Source organism: Misgurnus anguillicaudatus, chromosome 21 (assembly GCF_027580225.2).
Source record: "Misgurnus anguillicaudatus chromosome 21, ASM2758022v2, whole genome shotgun sequence".
NCBI classification, from domain to species: domain Eukaryota; kingdom Metazoa; phylum Chordata; class Actinopteri; order Cypriniformes; family Cobitidae; genus Misgurnus; species Misgurnus anguillicaudatus.
Window position 1 is genome coordinate 9220659 of NC_073357.2, and position 14272 is coordinate 9234930.

The following is a 14272-nucleotide window of genomic DNA, read 5'->3' on the forward strand; positions in this document are numbered from 1 at the left end:
TCAAAATTCAGTTCGCCTACTAGGTAGACAACTTTACAAAGAAGGTAGTATGAGGAAATGCATATTTGAGGTCCTGTGACTTTTTGTTTTGGATAATTATCTAAAGTTTTTCACCATTTTCAAATCCCTGTGTGTCACTAGTATATTTAAAGGAATACTTCATTTTCATTATAAAAATCCTGATAATTTACTAACCCCCATCCAAGATGTTGATGTCTTTCTTTGTTCAGTCGAGAAGAAATTAAGTTTTTGAGAATTTTTTTCTCAATTTAATAGATTTTATTGGACCTCAACAGTTCAAAGTTTCAATGCAGTTTAAAATGTCAGTTCATTGCAACTTCGAAGGGCTCTAAACGATCCCAAACGAGGCATTGGGTCATATCTAGCGAAATGATAAATTATGCACTTCTAAACCAGTGTTTACATGTGTGGAGAAAGAGGACCATTACGATGTTGTTGTATGTGAAGTGATACTAATTAATGTCTTTGTGTCAGTTTATTGTTTAAAATGGTCCGCAAGTGTGCGTTTCACATGTGAAAAGTGTGACCTTTCGACGTGATTACACAATACATAAGGTCATGTTGGCGCGTCACATGACTAGTACAAGACGAGAAGTTGTGATTTAAAATTGCATATTTTTTATTTTTCTTGCCGAAAATGATTATCGTTTCGCTAGATAAGACCCTTACGACTCGTTTGGAGACGTTTAGAGCCATTTAAAGCTACGTTGAAATGGCAATTTTAAACTACAAACTGTTGGGGTCCAATTAAATTAGGAAAGATCCTGGAGTGTTTTCCTCAAAAAACTTAATTCCTTCTCGACTGAACAAGGAAAGAACAACTTTGATGACATGGGGGTGGGTGAGTAAATTATCAAGATTTTTTTATTAAAGTGGGATATTTCTTTAAGTGATACTGTTGTGTTCATTTCTGGTTAAAAATCTCATACATAATGAAAACATAAAGCTGCATATTTGTAATAGAATCCGCTTGTTAAGTCTGACGTCATGCACCGCTTTCGGGTCCAACGGCTCTCAGGAAATAAGGGAAATAACAAGAAAATTACGCTAAAATACACTAATGCAAAACTACTATGAATTAACAAGCTGATTATTGCAACCGTGTCACACCACAGAACATGTCATTGACCCTGAATTATTTAATCTCAACTAGCTGCTTACGTGCACGCTCAGCATTATGTGACGTCACGCGCACTCTCTGCCAATAAACCGTACGTGACGTCACTTATTTTCTTTGCTTATGATGGCCCGAAGCTTTTTTGAGACATGGCCAAGACCTCGAACGTAACCTGGAAACTTAAACTGTGTGGCAAGACCTATTTGGCTCTTAAATAAACACTTCATCCTAATTGAAACAGCATGTCTGTAGAGAAACGAACTTTTTAAAAGCAGCAGGAACAAGCTACAGTTTGCAGTTGAAAATGCAATTAAAAAGCTATTGCATCGCACCAAGAGGAAACAAGTAGTTGTTAGTCACTGCTGATTGACCCTTACGAAAAGTTACCATGGTAACCGCAGTTTCCGTACGCAGTTATATTTATTGCTGTTACTGTAAAACACAATAAATCAATGAATATAATAGTATACGAAGTTTTCGTATTCTTTCTGTCATTGTATTTACTTGTTTAATTAACTCCCAACAACAATAACTGTACTACTTGTGGTATTTTGACAGAAACTTGGTAACCATGGTGAATTTCTGAGAGGAAAATCACAGGTGCTGCAGTCTTACCTGAAGTTGCTGTCTGCCCAATGCAGAGAAGAATAAAAGACAGGACATGCGGTAGAGCGTCATTGCGGTGCATCATTATTATTAATAATAATAAAGAATCGTGAAGAAAAGACGGTGCAGAGAGTGCAGGCAGCGTGCGCTGGCGGAGCAACAACCAGACTGAAGCGAACTTTCACAAAGTTAAATTTCTGCAGAAGAGGAAAAGAACTTGAGGCGAAAAGAGAACGCCTCCTGAAGCCGACGCTCCGCCCTCCTGTTTCCAGATTGGCTGATGACATTTGTGTAACTACACACCAATGGCTAATATAGCTGTCAATTTGAAAGGTGGGCTGGAACCGTACACGCGGTCTCTTGGATGCATTGAGAGAGAGAGAGAAAGAGAGAGAGAGAGAGAGAGAGAGAGAGAGAGAGAGAGAGAGAGAGAGTGAAGTTGTGCAGGACAGCTAGTAAGTCTAGTTTAATGGCGTTTGTTAGTCAGACTAACTGTTTTAATCTGCATCTGTCAGGTTCAGAATGCGAAAGAGTAACAAACAACTTAGTTAAACCTTCATTTATACGTTTTGTTTCACAAACAGCACTGCCCGTCTGTCTCTTTAACCTTTACATAATCATAGCAGCCTTTTGTTTGGAGATACAATCTTTCGAAATAAGAAATATTATAATATTAATTACTGTTATTTAATAATAATGAGTATAAAGGTCACATAAAAGTAATGAACATGTTGCATTGCTTTATCTTTTTACGCAATGCAAAAATAAACATCTTTACTGACTGATGTCAGAGACAATATGCCATAGTGGCTGTACCACTACCAACTAGAGTAGGCCTACTATCCCTTACTAAAGTAAAAAAAAAAAACTTAAAGGGATAGTTCACCGAAAAATGTAAAATAATGTCATTAAAGGATTAGTCCATTTTCTTAAAATAAAACCCAGATAATTTACTCACCACCATGTCATCCAAAATGTTGATGTTTTTCTTTGTTTAGTTGAGAAGAAATTGTTTTTTGAGGAAAACATTCCAGGATTTTTCTCATTTTAATGGACCCCAACACGCAACAGTTTTGATGCAGTTTAAAATTGCAGTTTCAAAGGACTCTAAACGATCCCAAACGAGGCATAAGGGTCCCATCCAGCGAAACGATTGTCATTTTTGACAAGAAAAAAAACATGCACTTTTAAAGCACAACTTCTCGTCTATCTCCACTCATGTGACACACCAGCGCGATCCTCACGCAATACGTCATTATGTCAAGAGGTCACGGATGAAGTATGCGAAACTACGCCCCAGTGTTTACAAGTGTGGAGAAAGAGTTCCCATGACCGGAGATAGACGAGAAGTTGTGGTTTAAAAGTGCATATTTTTATTTTTCTTGTCAAAAATGACAATGGTTTCGCTAGATAAGACCCTTATGCCTTATTTATAGATCTTTGAACGCCGTTGAAACTGCAATTTTAAACTCCATTAAAACTGTTACGTGTTGGTGTCCATTAAAGTCCTTTAAAATGAGAAAAATCCTGGAATGTTTTCCTCAAAAAACATAACTTCTCGACTGAACAAAGAAAGACATTAACATTTTGGATGACATGGTGGTGAGAAAATTATCTGGATTTTTTTTTAAGAAAATTGACTAATTCTTTAATGACTCACCCTCATGTCATTCCAGACTCGTAAGACATCCGTTTCTTCGGAAAACAGTTTATGATGTTTTATCATGTACGGTATACTGTCCATGTCAAGAAAGACAATAAAAACATCATCAAAGTAGTCCATGTGACATCAGTAGGTCAGTTAGAATGTGTTCGAAAAAACATTTTGGTCCAAAAATAACAAAAATGATGACTTAATTCACCATTGTCTTCTCTTCTGGGTCTGTTGTGAAGCGCATGCGCAAGACAAGAGTCACGTGACTGCAGTGACACGGATGACGTGTTATCCTCAGAGTTGTTTGTCAAGTTTTTTTTCAAACATACAGCGTGCGTCTCTCTCTTATACTGTAAACAAAGCCCAGTTGCGTCAACAACTTTTATCGGGTACGCACATTTTACCGATGCAAACAAACAAAAAAAACTTTTATCGGGTACGTGTGTATACAACTGAAAGCTATGCAACTAAACTGGTAGCTGTATATTGATATTGAAAAGCAACACAACTTAGTGGCACTGTGATAAGCACAGTTGGTAGGCTACAGGCATAATGACAATATGATATTAATAAATACCACTTACCATTTATAAGTTAAATGGACTTTGTCAATGACGATGCCTAGCAGGTTGGTCGTATAAAACTCAGTGGCTTTCATGTCTTGCCATATCCAAACATCCTTCTTGGATATGAAATTGTTTAACGCCAAAAGCTGCTCTTTTTTTAAAATAAACTTGCGTTCAAAACTACTTAGAACACTGTCTAAGGCTGCATCGAAAAGTAACTTTGCGTCTGCTGCCTTGTTGGATAAACAAAACTGCTTCGGTGTGTTGCATAGACGTCATTATCGTCTTGCTGCTCCTCCCCGTTCTGTGATTGGTTCCCTATTTCAGGGGAAAAACTGGTCCATGGTTTCCATGCTAGACTTGCAGCGTGAATAAATTTGCGTGCAAGGCAGCATGCGAAAACCCAGGCTTCGAGCCCACACAAAAAACAGCTGGGGCGCACCAGATAACACCTTAGTACGTCATCCACGTCACTGCAGTCACGTGACTTTAGTCAATGCTGAATGGAAGACAACGCTGAATAAAGTCGTAATTTTGATTATTTTTGGACCAAAATGTATTTTCGATGCTTCAACACATTCCAACTGACCCACTGATGTCACATGGACTACTTTGATGATGTTTTTATTACTTTTCTGGACATGGACAGTACACTGTACGTAGATTTTCAATGAAGGTACATCAAGCTCTCAAACTAAATATAAAACATCTGACTTAAACTGTGTTCCAAAGATGAACGGTGGTCTTACGAGTTTGGAATGACAGAGGGTGAGTCATTAATGACATTATTTTTATTTTAGGGTAAACTGTATAACGATACACAGCACAAAAAGCAATGTCCAACTCCAATAGCTGTCAACAGAATTTCAACATAACCAAAAATAGTTAAACTAAAACATCTAAAATAACAAAGATCGTACAAGCACAAATATCCTTTAATCAATGGTGTACAAGAACAGAGCTTAATAGAAAAGTGAAATACAATATCATTGTGTTATGACATTCTTAATTTTCAGATAATAGTTTTCTCATACTGCATATAACATGATTCAATCTTCATGCCGTATGTTGGCAGCAATGCCTGGTTGCTATAATTGTGCCTGCTCATCAGTCTTAGACATAACATATGTGGCACATTATTAGTAATGTATAGCATATGTAACCTCGGATGATGCTATGGGTTTTTGACATGAGTATTGGATTATATATTTTATATTTTAGCTGAAAATTAAAACTTTGAAGTAATTATTGGAACGCGTATATTCAATAAACAGCCTACAGTATATAGTCAAAAGGCAGAATGTGACAGAAAATTTTATTATTTGCTCTATCAACTCATTAGATAAGTCATCAATCAGCCACTAGCTGCAAAAACACAACAAATGGATTCAAGCCTGCATGTGGTTTGAGGTCAAATGCTAGTGGTTTGACACAAGATGGCTTTTGAATGTGTGAAATTTACAATGAGCTATGCTTTAATAAGCCACAAAAAACAAAACAAATGTTTTTAATTGTATTGAATCTACCACATAGTGCCACCACATGTTAATAAATCTGGATTACAACATAACGTACTGAACATTAATTTGAAGTTGAATATGATGATGTTCAGAAGTTCAGATGCCAAACTCTCTAACTGTGTCTGCATCTAAATAAGCATTTTTCGTCATGCTCTTATATTAAGGTTTAGTAATTTCACCTTAATGGAAATGATAAGGTTATTAGATAATACCTGAAATGCCTTATTTTCACAAATTTCACTTCAATACATTTCAAGGGTATTTAATAAATTTGATTGCCTTTTCGCTGCAGAACCCTCTAAGTGCATGCAAGCTTATTTGGCACTTCCCAAAAAACTTCTTTGGACAAGACATAGACCATTTCTCAATACAAAAGTATGCCAAGTTTGGACTTGCGTCCTTTGTAGTTCGGACCTGCAAGTTCAGACTCGGAAGAACGAACTCCCGAGGATGCGAGTCTGGTTATATTGCAAATGGAACAGCAGAGTACCTGAATTCATCATTTAGTCTAACCCAGTGGTGACCAACCCTGTTCCTGGAGATCTACTGTCCTGCAGAGTTCAGCTTCAACCCCAATCAAACACACTTAAACCTGGCAATCGGGCATTTCAGGGCTACCTAAAAAATAGAGTCAGGTGTGTTGAAGCTGGGTTGGAACTAAAATATGCCGGACAATATGCTCTTGATCAAAACAATGTATTAAATGACGTCAAAAGGGAAAAGAGTCTCAACCTGCGTTGTCTAAAACAGACTGTAATGTCTAAAAATTAAGCTTCACAGAGAGTATGCAAGCACTTAAATTTTTTTTTAAAATAATTCTGGTGAAGAGATCTGGACAATTTAGCACTTATGCATGTTCGACTTTAAGCAGCATGTGGAGAAAAACATTCGTAAACAGCGCAGGGGGTAAACGTGTCATCTGTGTCAGCAGAGGCGTCACCCCTAGATGGGGCGCCAAATCATTATGTGCTCTGACTCAAATATTACGCAAAAGTGAATTCTTTTAATAATTTTATATAAATATGCTGGTAACACTACACTTTGCAATAACGTAATACTTGTTAACAATTAGTTAATATGTTAAAATTTACTAACAATGATCACTACTTTTACAGTATTTATTAATCTTAGTTCATGTTAAATTCAGCATTTACTAATACATTTATAAAATCAAGCATTATTACTGTTAACATTATTAAATACATGAACTAACAAGATCAACTGTATTGACATTAACTAACATTAACAAGAATTAATTCCTGTTGAAAAACTATATTGTTCACTGTTAGTTCATGGAATACAACCTTATTGTAAAGTATTACCAATATGTTTATATGCTAGTTTAAAAAAAATGCTTTCTATGCAATTAAATAAATAATAAAAGGAAAAATGTTGATTACAGCATTATATCTGCTTACGTTGCATCAAACGTTACTTTAATTGTTTTTGCAGTGTTCATTACAGCCATCACAGACGTGACTGTTGAGTGCATGAGTTTTAAAATAGCAATAAAATCATTCATAAAACCTTTTTATTCCCACTCCATGTAGTCTATAGAAATATTGCGTCTAAAAGGTTTTGCTGTGTATTTGACATTAATAATTATGATTACAGTATGAAGGGTAGCTGTGCACACTGTGCCCCTACCCAAAATAATATCTGGTGCATGAAGCCCCTGTGTGTCAGAATGTTATGATTGGCCCGAAGCTGTCAGCATGTTTTTAGCGTCGTCCATGCTCATACCGTTAACCCTATAGAGGGTATGCATTGACGTCACTTTTCTACGTGACCATGCCGGAACTTGCACTGTTGAGTGGCAAACGTTTAACAAAATGGCTGGTTTTTATTGCGGCTGTGGCAAAAATGCATGTAAAGCTGACTATTATCAGCTTAAATTAAATTTAGTTGGACTTGATAGCAGAGGTGGACAATACTTAGTTACCTTAGTTACATTTTCCAAGCATCTGTGCTTTATTAGGGTGTTTGTCTTGGGCAAAAATTTACTTCATTACATTCTAAAGCATAGAATCCTACTAAGTAAGTATTCTTTAATATTGCATATTAAAATGTATTTAATACCTAATTACATTAAAATTGTGTACTTTTACTTGAGTAAAAGTACGTTAATGTATTTAAATATTAAATTTAAAACAAAAACTTAAGATTAAGGGCCAAATTGGGTTGCTGCAAAATTGAAAATTTGACTAATTGGTATACATCAAATTATCAGTCCTTAAGTCAGGAGCGACGTTATGAGCTTGGTTGAGACAATAATTTTTTTTTGCCATTTTCTTAACTATGTCAAGTAAATGTGTGTCTACCATCACATCATCGAATATATGTAAAAAATAAAACAAATGATAAATCAGTGCTTTTAAAACATTTTGTGGTTTCACATGTAATGTAATTTATCTTTAACTTAATGAGATTTTTACTTGCAAGATGAATTATAGTCATTTACATATCTAAATTTCTGATTCATCAATCTACCCTAGCTTGGAATCTAAGCTTATTTTAGGTCAATGCCATGTAACAAAACTTTTGAATACATTGTCAGAAATGTATAATTGTAGGATGCTTTTGTTATGTATACATAATTTATTGGCAAAATTATGTATTGTGCTGGTAATGACTGTGCTGGTAATGACATTTTTGTCAAAAAACTTAGCTAAGATGATGACTAAGCAAGTGTAGCTAGCTTTCTACATGTAATATTGTACACCATTTTAACTATTAAAGTGATAATAATATTTCAAAAATGTTTAAAAATACAGAAATACAACACATATGGTAATGACGCATAATAAGTGTACATGCCCAACACAAAGAATAAAGAGTAGATTTACCTACTTTTCTGGACATCAAGGCATCAGTCTTGCAGCTTGAAATCCATGTGCTATGTTATTATAGGTTACCATGGCTACCAAATAAACGTTTGATGAAAAAACAGTGGGAAAGTCCCTTTATTGGTAATGACAGCTAAACCATGGGACAGGTAGAAATTACGCGAAATAAAGTACAAAATGCATACACTGTAAAAAAATCCGTAGAAATTACAGTGTTATTGCAGCTGGGTTGCCGGTAACTTACCATAGATATAAATTTATGTTATTTACTGGCAACATTTTGTTCAAAGTTAAATGAACATTAAGCATTTACAAGTCTTTGTCTTTACAGAGTAAAACTAAAAAAACAGCATCAAGCAAAACATTCTGGGAAACAAAATCTGAAGCAAAAAACTGAAAAAGTTTGATGATGATTTCTGGTTCCCAGAATGCTTTGCATGAGGCTGATATTGTATAGTTTTATTCTGTAAAGATAAGACTTAATATTTAAAACTGATTTAACTTTGAACAAACTCTTGCCAGTAAATAACATAAATTTAAATCTAATTGAATTTTTTTACAGTGTATATATGCTTAATCTGTGCATGTAGTTTATTAGTTCAAGTAACATTTAATTTAAATGCATATTTTTTTTATTAATTTGTAATAATGTTTGAGATATGGCATGACTTGTGAAAACTCTGGTGAAGGGCAACACCAAAACACCGATATTGTACCACAAAATACCAATAAAATGTGATAAAATTATTTTAATAATTATTATTACCTAGGCTTGTTTTTGTTTATACTTATTAATGGTGCTCAAATTTATTAGATTTGATTAGTTTTTAATAGAATTACACCCTGGGGACATAAATAGACCCGAATTCTAGGAAAATACCCATTTATGAAATGTAATAGAATAGAAATTATGATAATATGCTTTGGAATGTATGTTTTCCAAAGAAAAACACGGATAAAATACAAATGCTTGAAAAAATACTTTTAAGTAAGTAAAACCTCTGCTTGATAGTGATCCTATCAACTTGTCAACCCACCTGTGGTCTGTGGATGTTGGCATGAAAGATCTATTTACTTCTCCTTTCTATGTTTTTTGTCAGTCTGTAAAACGATAGCTCTGAATTCTTGTTAAATCTGTTAGTACAGTCTATCACACAACAGCTTTGCCCATTTAGAGGCGTTTTCCCCGTGTTTTCGCTGATTTCACACTGTACACAAATGCTGCCACTCTGTCTTTTTTTCCACTCAGTGGGCGTAAGGTGACGTCACATGCATACCCTCTATTCTCTATTCACACATTGCATCGTACCAGTAAAACGGTCCTGTTCCCACATGATCTCTTAACTGCAATTTATCAGTTATTTCCTGTATGTGTGAAATCCGTTAAATAAAAGTTCAACAGCAGGTAATGGGAAATATAAATATATATAGTGAAGCGGCAGTGATGAGATAATAGTTAAATGATTATATTGTATATAAAAAATGTATAGTAATAACGGTAGTAAACGGTATATTAATTACTGTCCCATATCTAAAACAAGACACAGACTAAGTGTAGTCCAATGTAATGTTATAGAGCTGAAGAAATAATTAGTCTAAGAAGATAACGCTGTGTTCAAATGAATTTCCTGAATTAATTTTGCTACATTTAATCCAGGCGACCCTGTCATATATCAGCACAAAAGAGCAGTTTGTACCCTGACTGCAGAGCACTTGTATGTGGATAAAGTTCATTACAATAGGTCAGCAGGGGCTTTAATCCTATTTCAAGTGCTCTGACTTCTCATTCTTCTTTGGCAAAGCACCACAGTAGAGCTATCAGTGCTTCCTCCAGATAGTGGAGCAGCTGGCACGACCAAGTGGCCTGTAATGAACGATGGCCATGGCGAAACTGTCCAGACTGCTATGGAGATCTGAAAAATGTGCAGGGAAACTCCATAAATAAACTTGCTGTCTGTTTGCCTGTTTTAGTTTAAAAGGACTGTGTAATGCAATAGTAATTTACTGACATTTGGATGAACAAGCCAAAAGCATTCGTCAAATCACTAACGATTCATTTATGCATTTGGCAGACTCTTCTATCCAAACAACTTACAGTGCATTGAGTTTAGTATACAGTGTGATCACATAACCTTTTGGCTTCTAATGTGTAACCAATTGAGCCACAGGAACACTACGTATTTGGCAGACATGTCTATCCAAAGCAACTTAGAGTGCATTCAAAGTGTACGTTTTGATTGGTATGTGTGTTTCCTGGGTTCACACCGAGGGGCAACCTTCCGATCTCTCTGATGAAGCCAATATGGAACTGCAATTTATCAACTGGCCGCTAGAGGATGGCTCCAAAAGGGAGTCAATTCCCATAGACCCCCATGTTAAAGACCCCCATGTTTAAACTTTACAGCAGAAAATAAGGTTACATTTATATAGCGCTTTTCTCAGTACTCAAAGCACTTTACATATGAATGGGGGAATCTCCTCAACCACCACCAATGTGCAGCATCCACCTGGATGATGCGACGGCAGCCATATTGCACCAGAACGCCCATCACACACCAGCTTATTAGTGGAGAGGAGATAGAGTGATATAGCCAATTAGTATGAGGGATGATTAGTAGGCCAATGGGCAAGTTTGGCCAGGATGCCAGGGCACACCCCTACTCTTTTTCGAAGGACATCCTGGGATTTTTAATGACCACAGACAGTCAGGACCTCGGTTTAACGTCTCATCCGAAGGACGGTGCTTTTTTGACAGTATATTGTCCCCATCACTATACTGGGGTGTTAGGACCCACACAGACCACAGGGTGAGCACCCCCTGCTGGTCTCACTAACACCTCTACCAGCAGCAACCTGATTTTTCCCAAGTGGGTATTTTGGTCTATATAGCTAATTTTGCACTTCATGACAACTGTGAGGGGGGTGAAATCTTTGTAACTCGTTCTTTGAATTATATTAAGCCTTAAATTTCTGCATAATTAAGAGCATGGCAACTTGAGTGATGGGTGAACTGCCACTGCTGTCACTATAGTCGAGCTAGGCGGGTGTGGTTTCAGCAACCAATCACCTCAGCTTCACCGCCGTCCCGCCTCTTTACCCATTTTCGGTTATCTGCGAGTGACGCACGGCCAAGATGGCGACGGCAAGCACTTCCTACTATTGGAGAAAAAAAAAGTTCTTCACAAACCTATGGGTGATGTCACTGACACTACGTCCATATTTTTTTACAGTCTATGGTTCAAACCCTTGACCTTTTGCATTGCTAACACAATGGCTACGGAGGTGCACACTATTCAAATTATCGTAGTAAACTCAATCTTCTTGCACACATTATAAATCTCTCTATATAATTATACTGTACCAGTCACGAGGATAGAAGATTAGTAGCAAAAAAAATGTATGGAAAACTTTAATTTGTTTTGGAATTTAAAAAAAATGAAGGTGCCTAATAAGCTTTAATCAGAAACGCAAATCTCTTCTGTTATATGTATAAGTGGGCAGGGTCTGGGACAGGATCGCAGAGATTTATAGCAATATGACCCAACTTCAAATGATCCAATCAGTTCTCAATGGACAAATTCAAGTCCAGCCCTACCTTTTATAATTTCAGAAGCCGATCACTCGAATATACAACACCACGGGGAAAATAAGACATTCGCAACTTTCATTTCATGGCGACTTTAAACTAGAATTTTTACTGAAAGCTGCAAAACGTGCAGACAAGATGATGTAGTGAGTTTTTACTTTTTTTTAGTGATTTGGTGTATCGCTGTGCCAACACAACCTCATGACAATTTGTAAAATTTGTACGTATTTTGCTAATTCATATTTATTCATAGGCTACATTCGTAGGTTTTGATTAGAGGCAAGGTTAGGGTTTCATTATTGTTTTTTATAATAATCGTCCATATTTTTTAGATTCGTATGAATTTATATGAATTAGCCAACTTGTAAAATATGTATGAATTCCTTTGAGATTGACTGGCTATTCTAGCCTTTCTTACTTTTTTCAAATCAAAAAGAGCCCACATTTCAATCTCTACGAAATTCAAAAATCACTGAATTCAGGCGCGGAGCTGTGGACAGGCCTGGGCCCACCCATATTGACAGCTGGCCCACCCAATCAGAAATAAAATAATAATAATAATACTACTATAGTTAAACATGGATACTACTTTATGTGGTGTATTTTAACCATAGCATGTTATGTAAAAACAGTAAAATAATAAGTTAGCCCGATAACTATGTAAAAACTATTATAAAGCAGTTTCAGCCATGATCAGTTGAAAACTTATTTTGAATAACATCACGTTATGAATATGTGCTGCGCGCTTTCCTTTCAATAACATTCAGTCCACTGACTGAATTAAAGGAATAGTTCACCCAAAAATAACAATTCTTTCATCATTTACTCACTCTCATGTTGTTATAAACCTGTATACATTTCTTTGTTCTGATGAACACAAAGGAAGATATTTTGGGGAAAGTTCGTAATCAAATCGTTCATGAACCCCATTCACTTCCAAAGTATTATTTTTTCCTACTGATTGGATAGGTTACAAACATTCCTCAGAATATCTTCTTTCGTGTTCATCAGAACAAAAAAATGTATACAGGTTTATAACAACAACTGAATTTTCATTTTTGTGTGAACTATCCCTTTAATAAATAGCTTTCTTATCTTTTAATCAATAGCCTTTTAAGCATTAGTAGTGGCAAACATCACTAACAATTATTATATTAAAAGGCCTATTTCTTATGAATTACTAACATTCATGCATTTGGCAGACACTTTTATCCAAAGGACGTCTGGTGCTTTTAAAGTAAACACTTTATGAGTTTGTTTGTTTCATGGCATTTAAACTCATAACCCTGAAATTGCTAACACCACATGCTGCCACTTGAGCTACAGAGACAGTTTACTAGGCAACATCACGTATAAAAAAACAACTTGGTAATATCTTTACTCTTGCTGTATATAAAGCATATGAATGACCTGCTGTCATCTTTTCTAGGCTCTCAAGTGAGAGAATCAGTGACTGATTCTTCAATCTTACCACCATCAACGAACATGAGGGGAAGCAGCATGACATCCAGCCTCTTATTAGATGTGCCTCACCCTGCTGTCCACCTGTACCATAACAGCAACACAAATAATAGGTGCCCCAGATTCGTGCAGCCATCCATGACAGCATACGAATGTGATGAACCCTACAAAAGACTTCACAATATAGCAGGATTTAATGAACGCAAAGACATATTAATGTAAGTATTGTTCTTGTTATTAACGTGGTCCAATTTTGTGTTACATAACTGGAACAAGACCTGTCCTTATGGCACAGGTCAGGAGCGTGGTCAACTGCTCCCCCTGGTTGTTAACAGAGGCAGTGCAATAAGTAAATGAAATGTTTGGTATTCTATTAAGCATGAGTAAAATTCATAGCTATATGTATCTATTTAAAAGAGACAGTTTACACATGTTAAGACATACCCATACTCTTGCATAATGTTTCGATGAATTAAGGCATACATTTAGTGTGTTTCTCACACACAGCTTTAGCACCTGAATCATATGGATATTTTGGGGGGGTGCATGTTTTTGAAAAACACTTTGGAAAAGGGAGTCGGGCCGAGTACCATAACACACTTGTAGCCAATCAGCAGTAAGGGGCATGTCTACTAACCAACATCGTTGCCTGGGTTGCGTAGGTGTGGGGCGGGTCAATGATTCTGTTGGGGTAGAGGCGTGTTTTTTAGGTGATTTCAAATGTCAACATTGAGAACATGCACCCCGCCTTTAATGCTATTTTTATGGTCTTTCAGTGTATCAACAAAACAGCCTGAGCATACCTTTAAAAATGTTATTTAAAAATATTACGTTGAGTAAATTATAATTTTGGTACTACTCTTAGTATTCGGATTAACTGAAAAATAAGCAAATA

At 36.1% G+C, this 14272-nt stretch overlaps 1 protein-coding gene and 1 long non-coding RNA gene across 4 annotated transcripts in view; one reads left to right on the forward strand and one right to left on the reverse strand.

Annotated features, from left to right (window-relative positions):
• adamts17 (ADAM metallopeptidase with thrombospondin type 1 motif, 17) overlaps positions 1-1888 on the reverse strand; it is a 244291-nt gene extending 242403 nt beyond the window's left edge. For 2 of the 3 annotated variants that reach the window (XM_055187083.2, XM_055186975.2), the window contains exon 1: positions 1754-1888. In XM_055187083.2, the coding sequence (XP_055043058.2) occupies positions 1754-1829 (76 nt within the window). In that variant the 5' untranslated portion in view covers positions 1830-1888. The remainder of the gene's footprint in view (positions 1-1753) is intronic. The other variant, XM_055187023.2, reaches the window with a different exon arrangement.
• Positions 1131-13754, forward strand: LOC141352911 (uncharacterized). Its single transcript, XR_012359969.1, has 3 exons — positions 1131-1529; positions 1697-2077; positions 13346-13754. It is a non-coding gene; the product is annotated as an uncharacterized lncRNA (long non-coding RNA).
• The last annotated feature ends 518 nt before the right edge of the window (positions 13755-14272 follow it).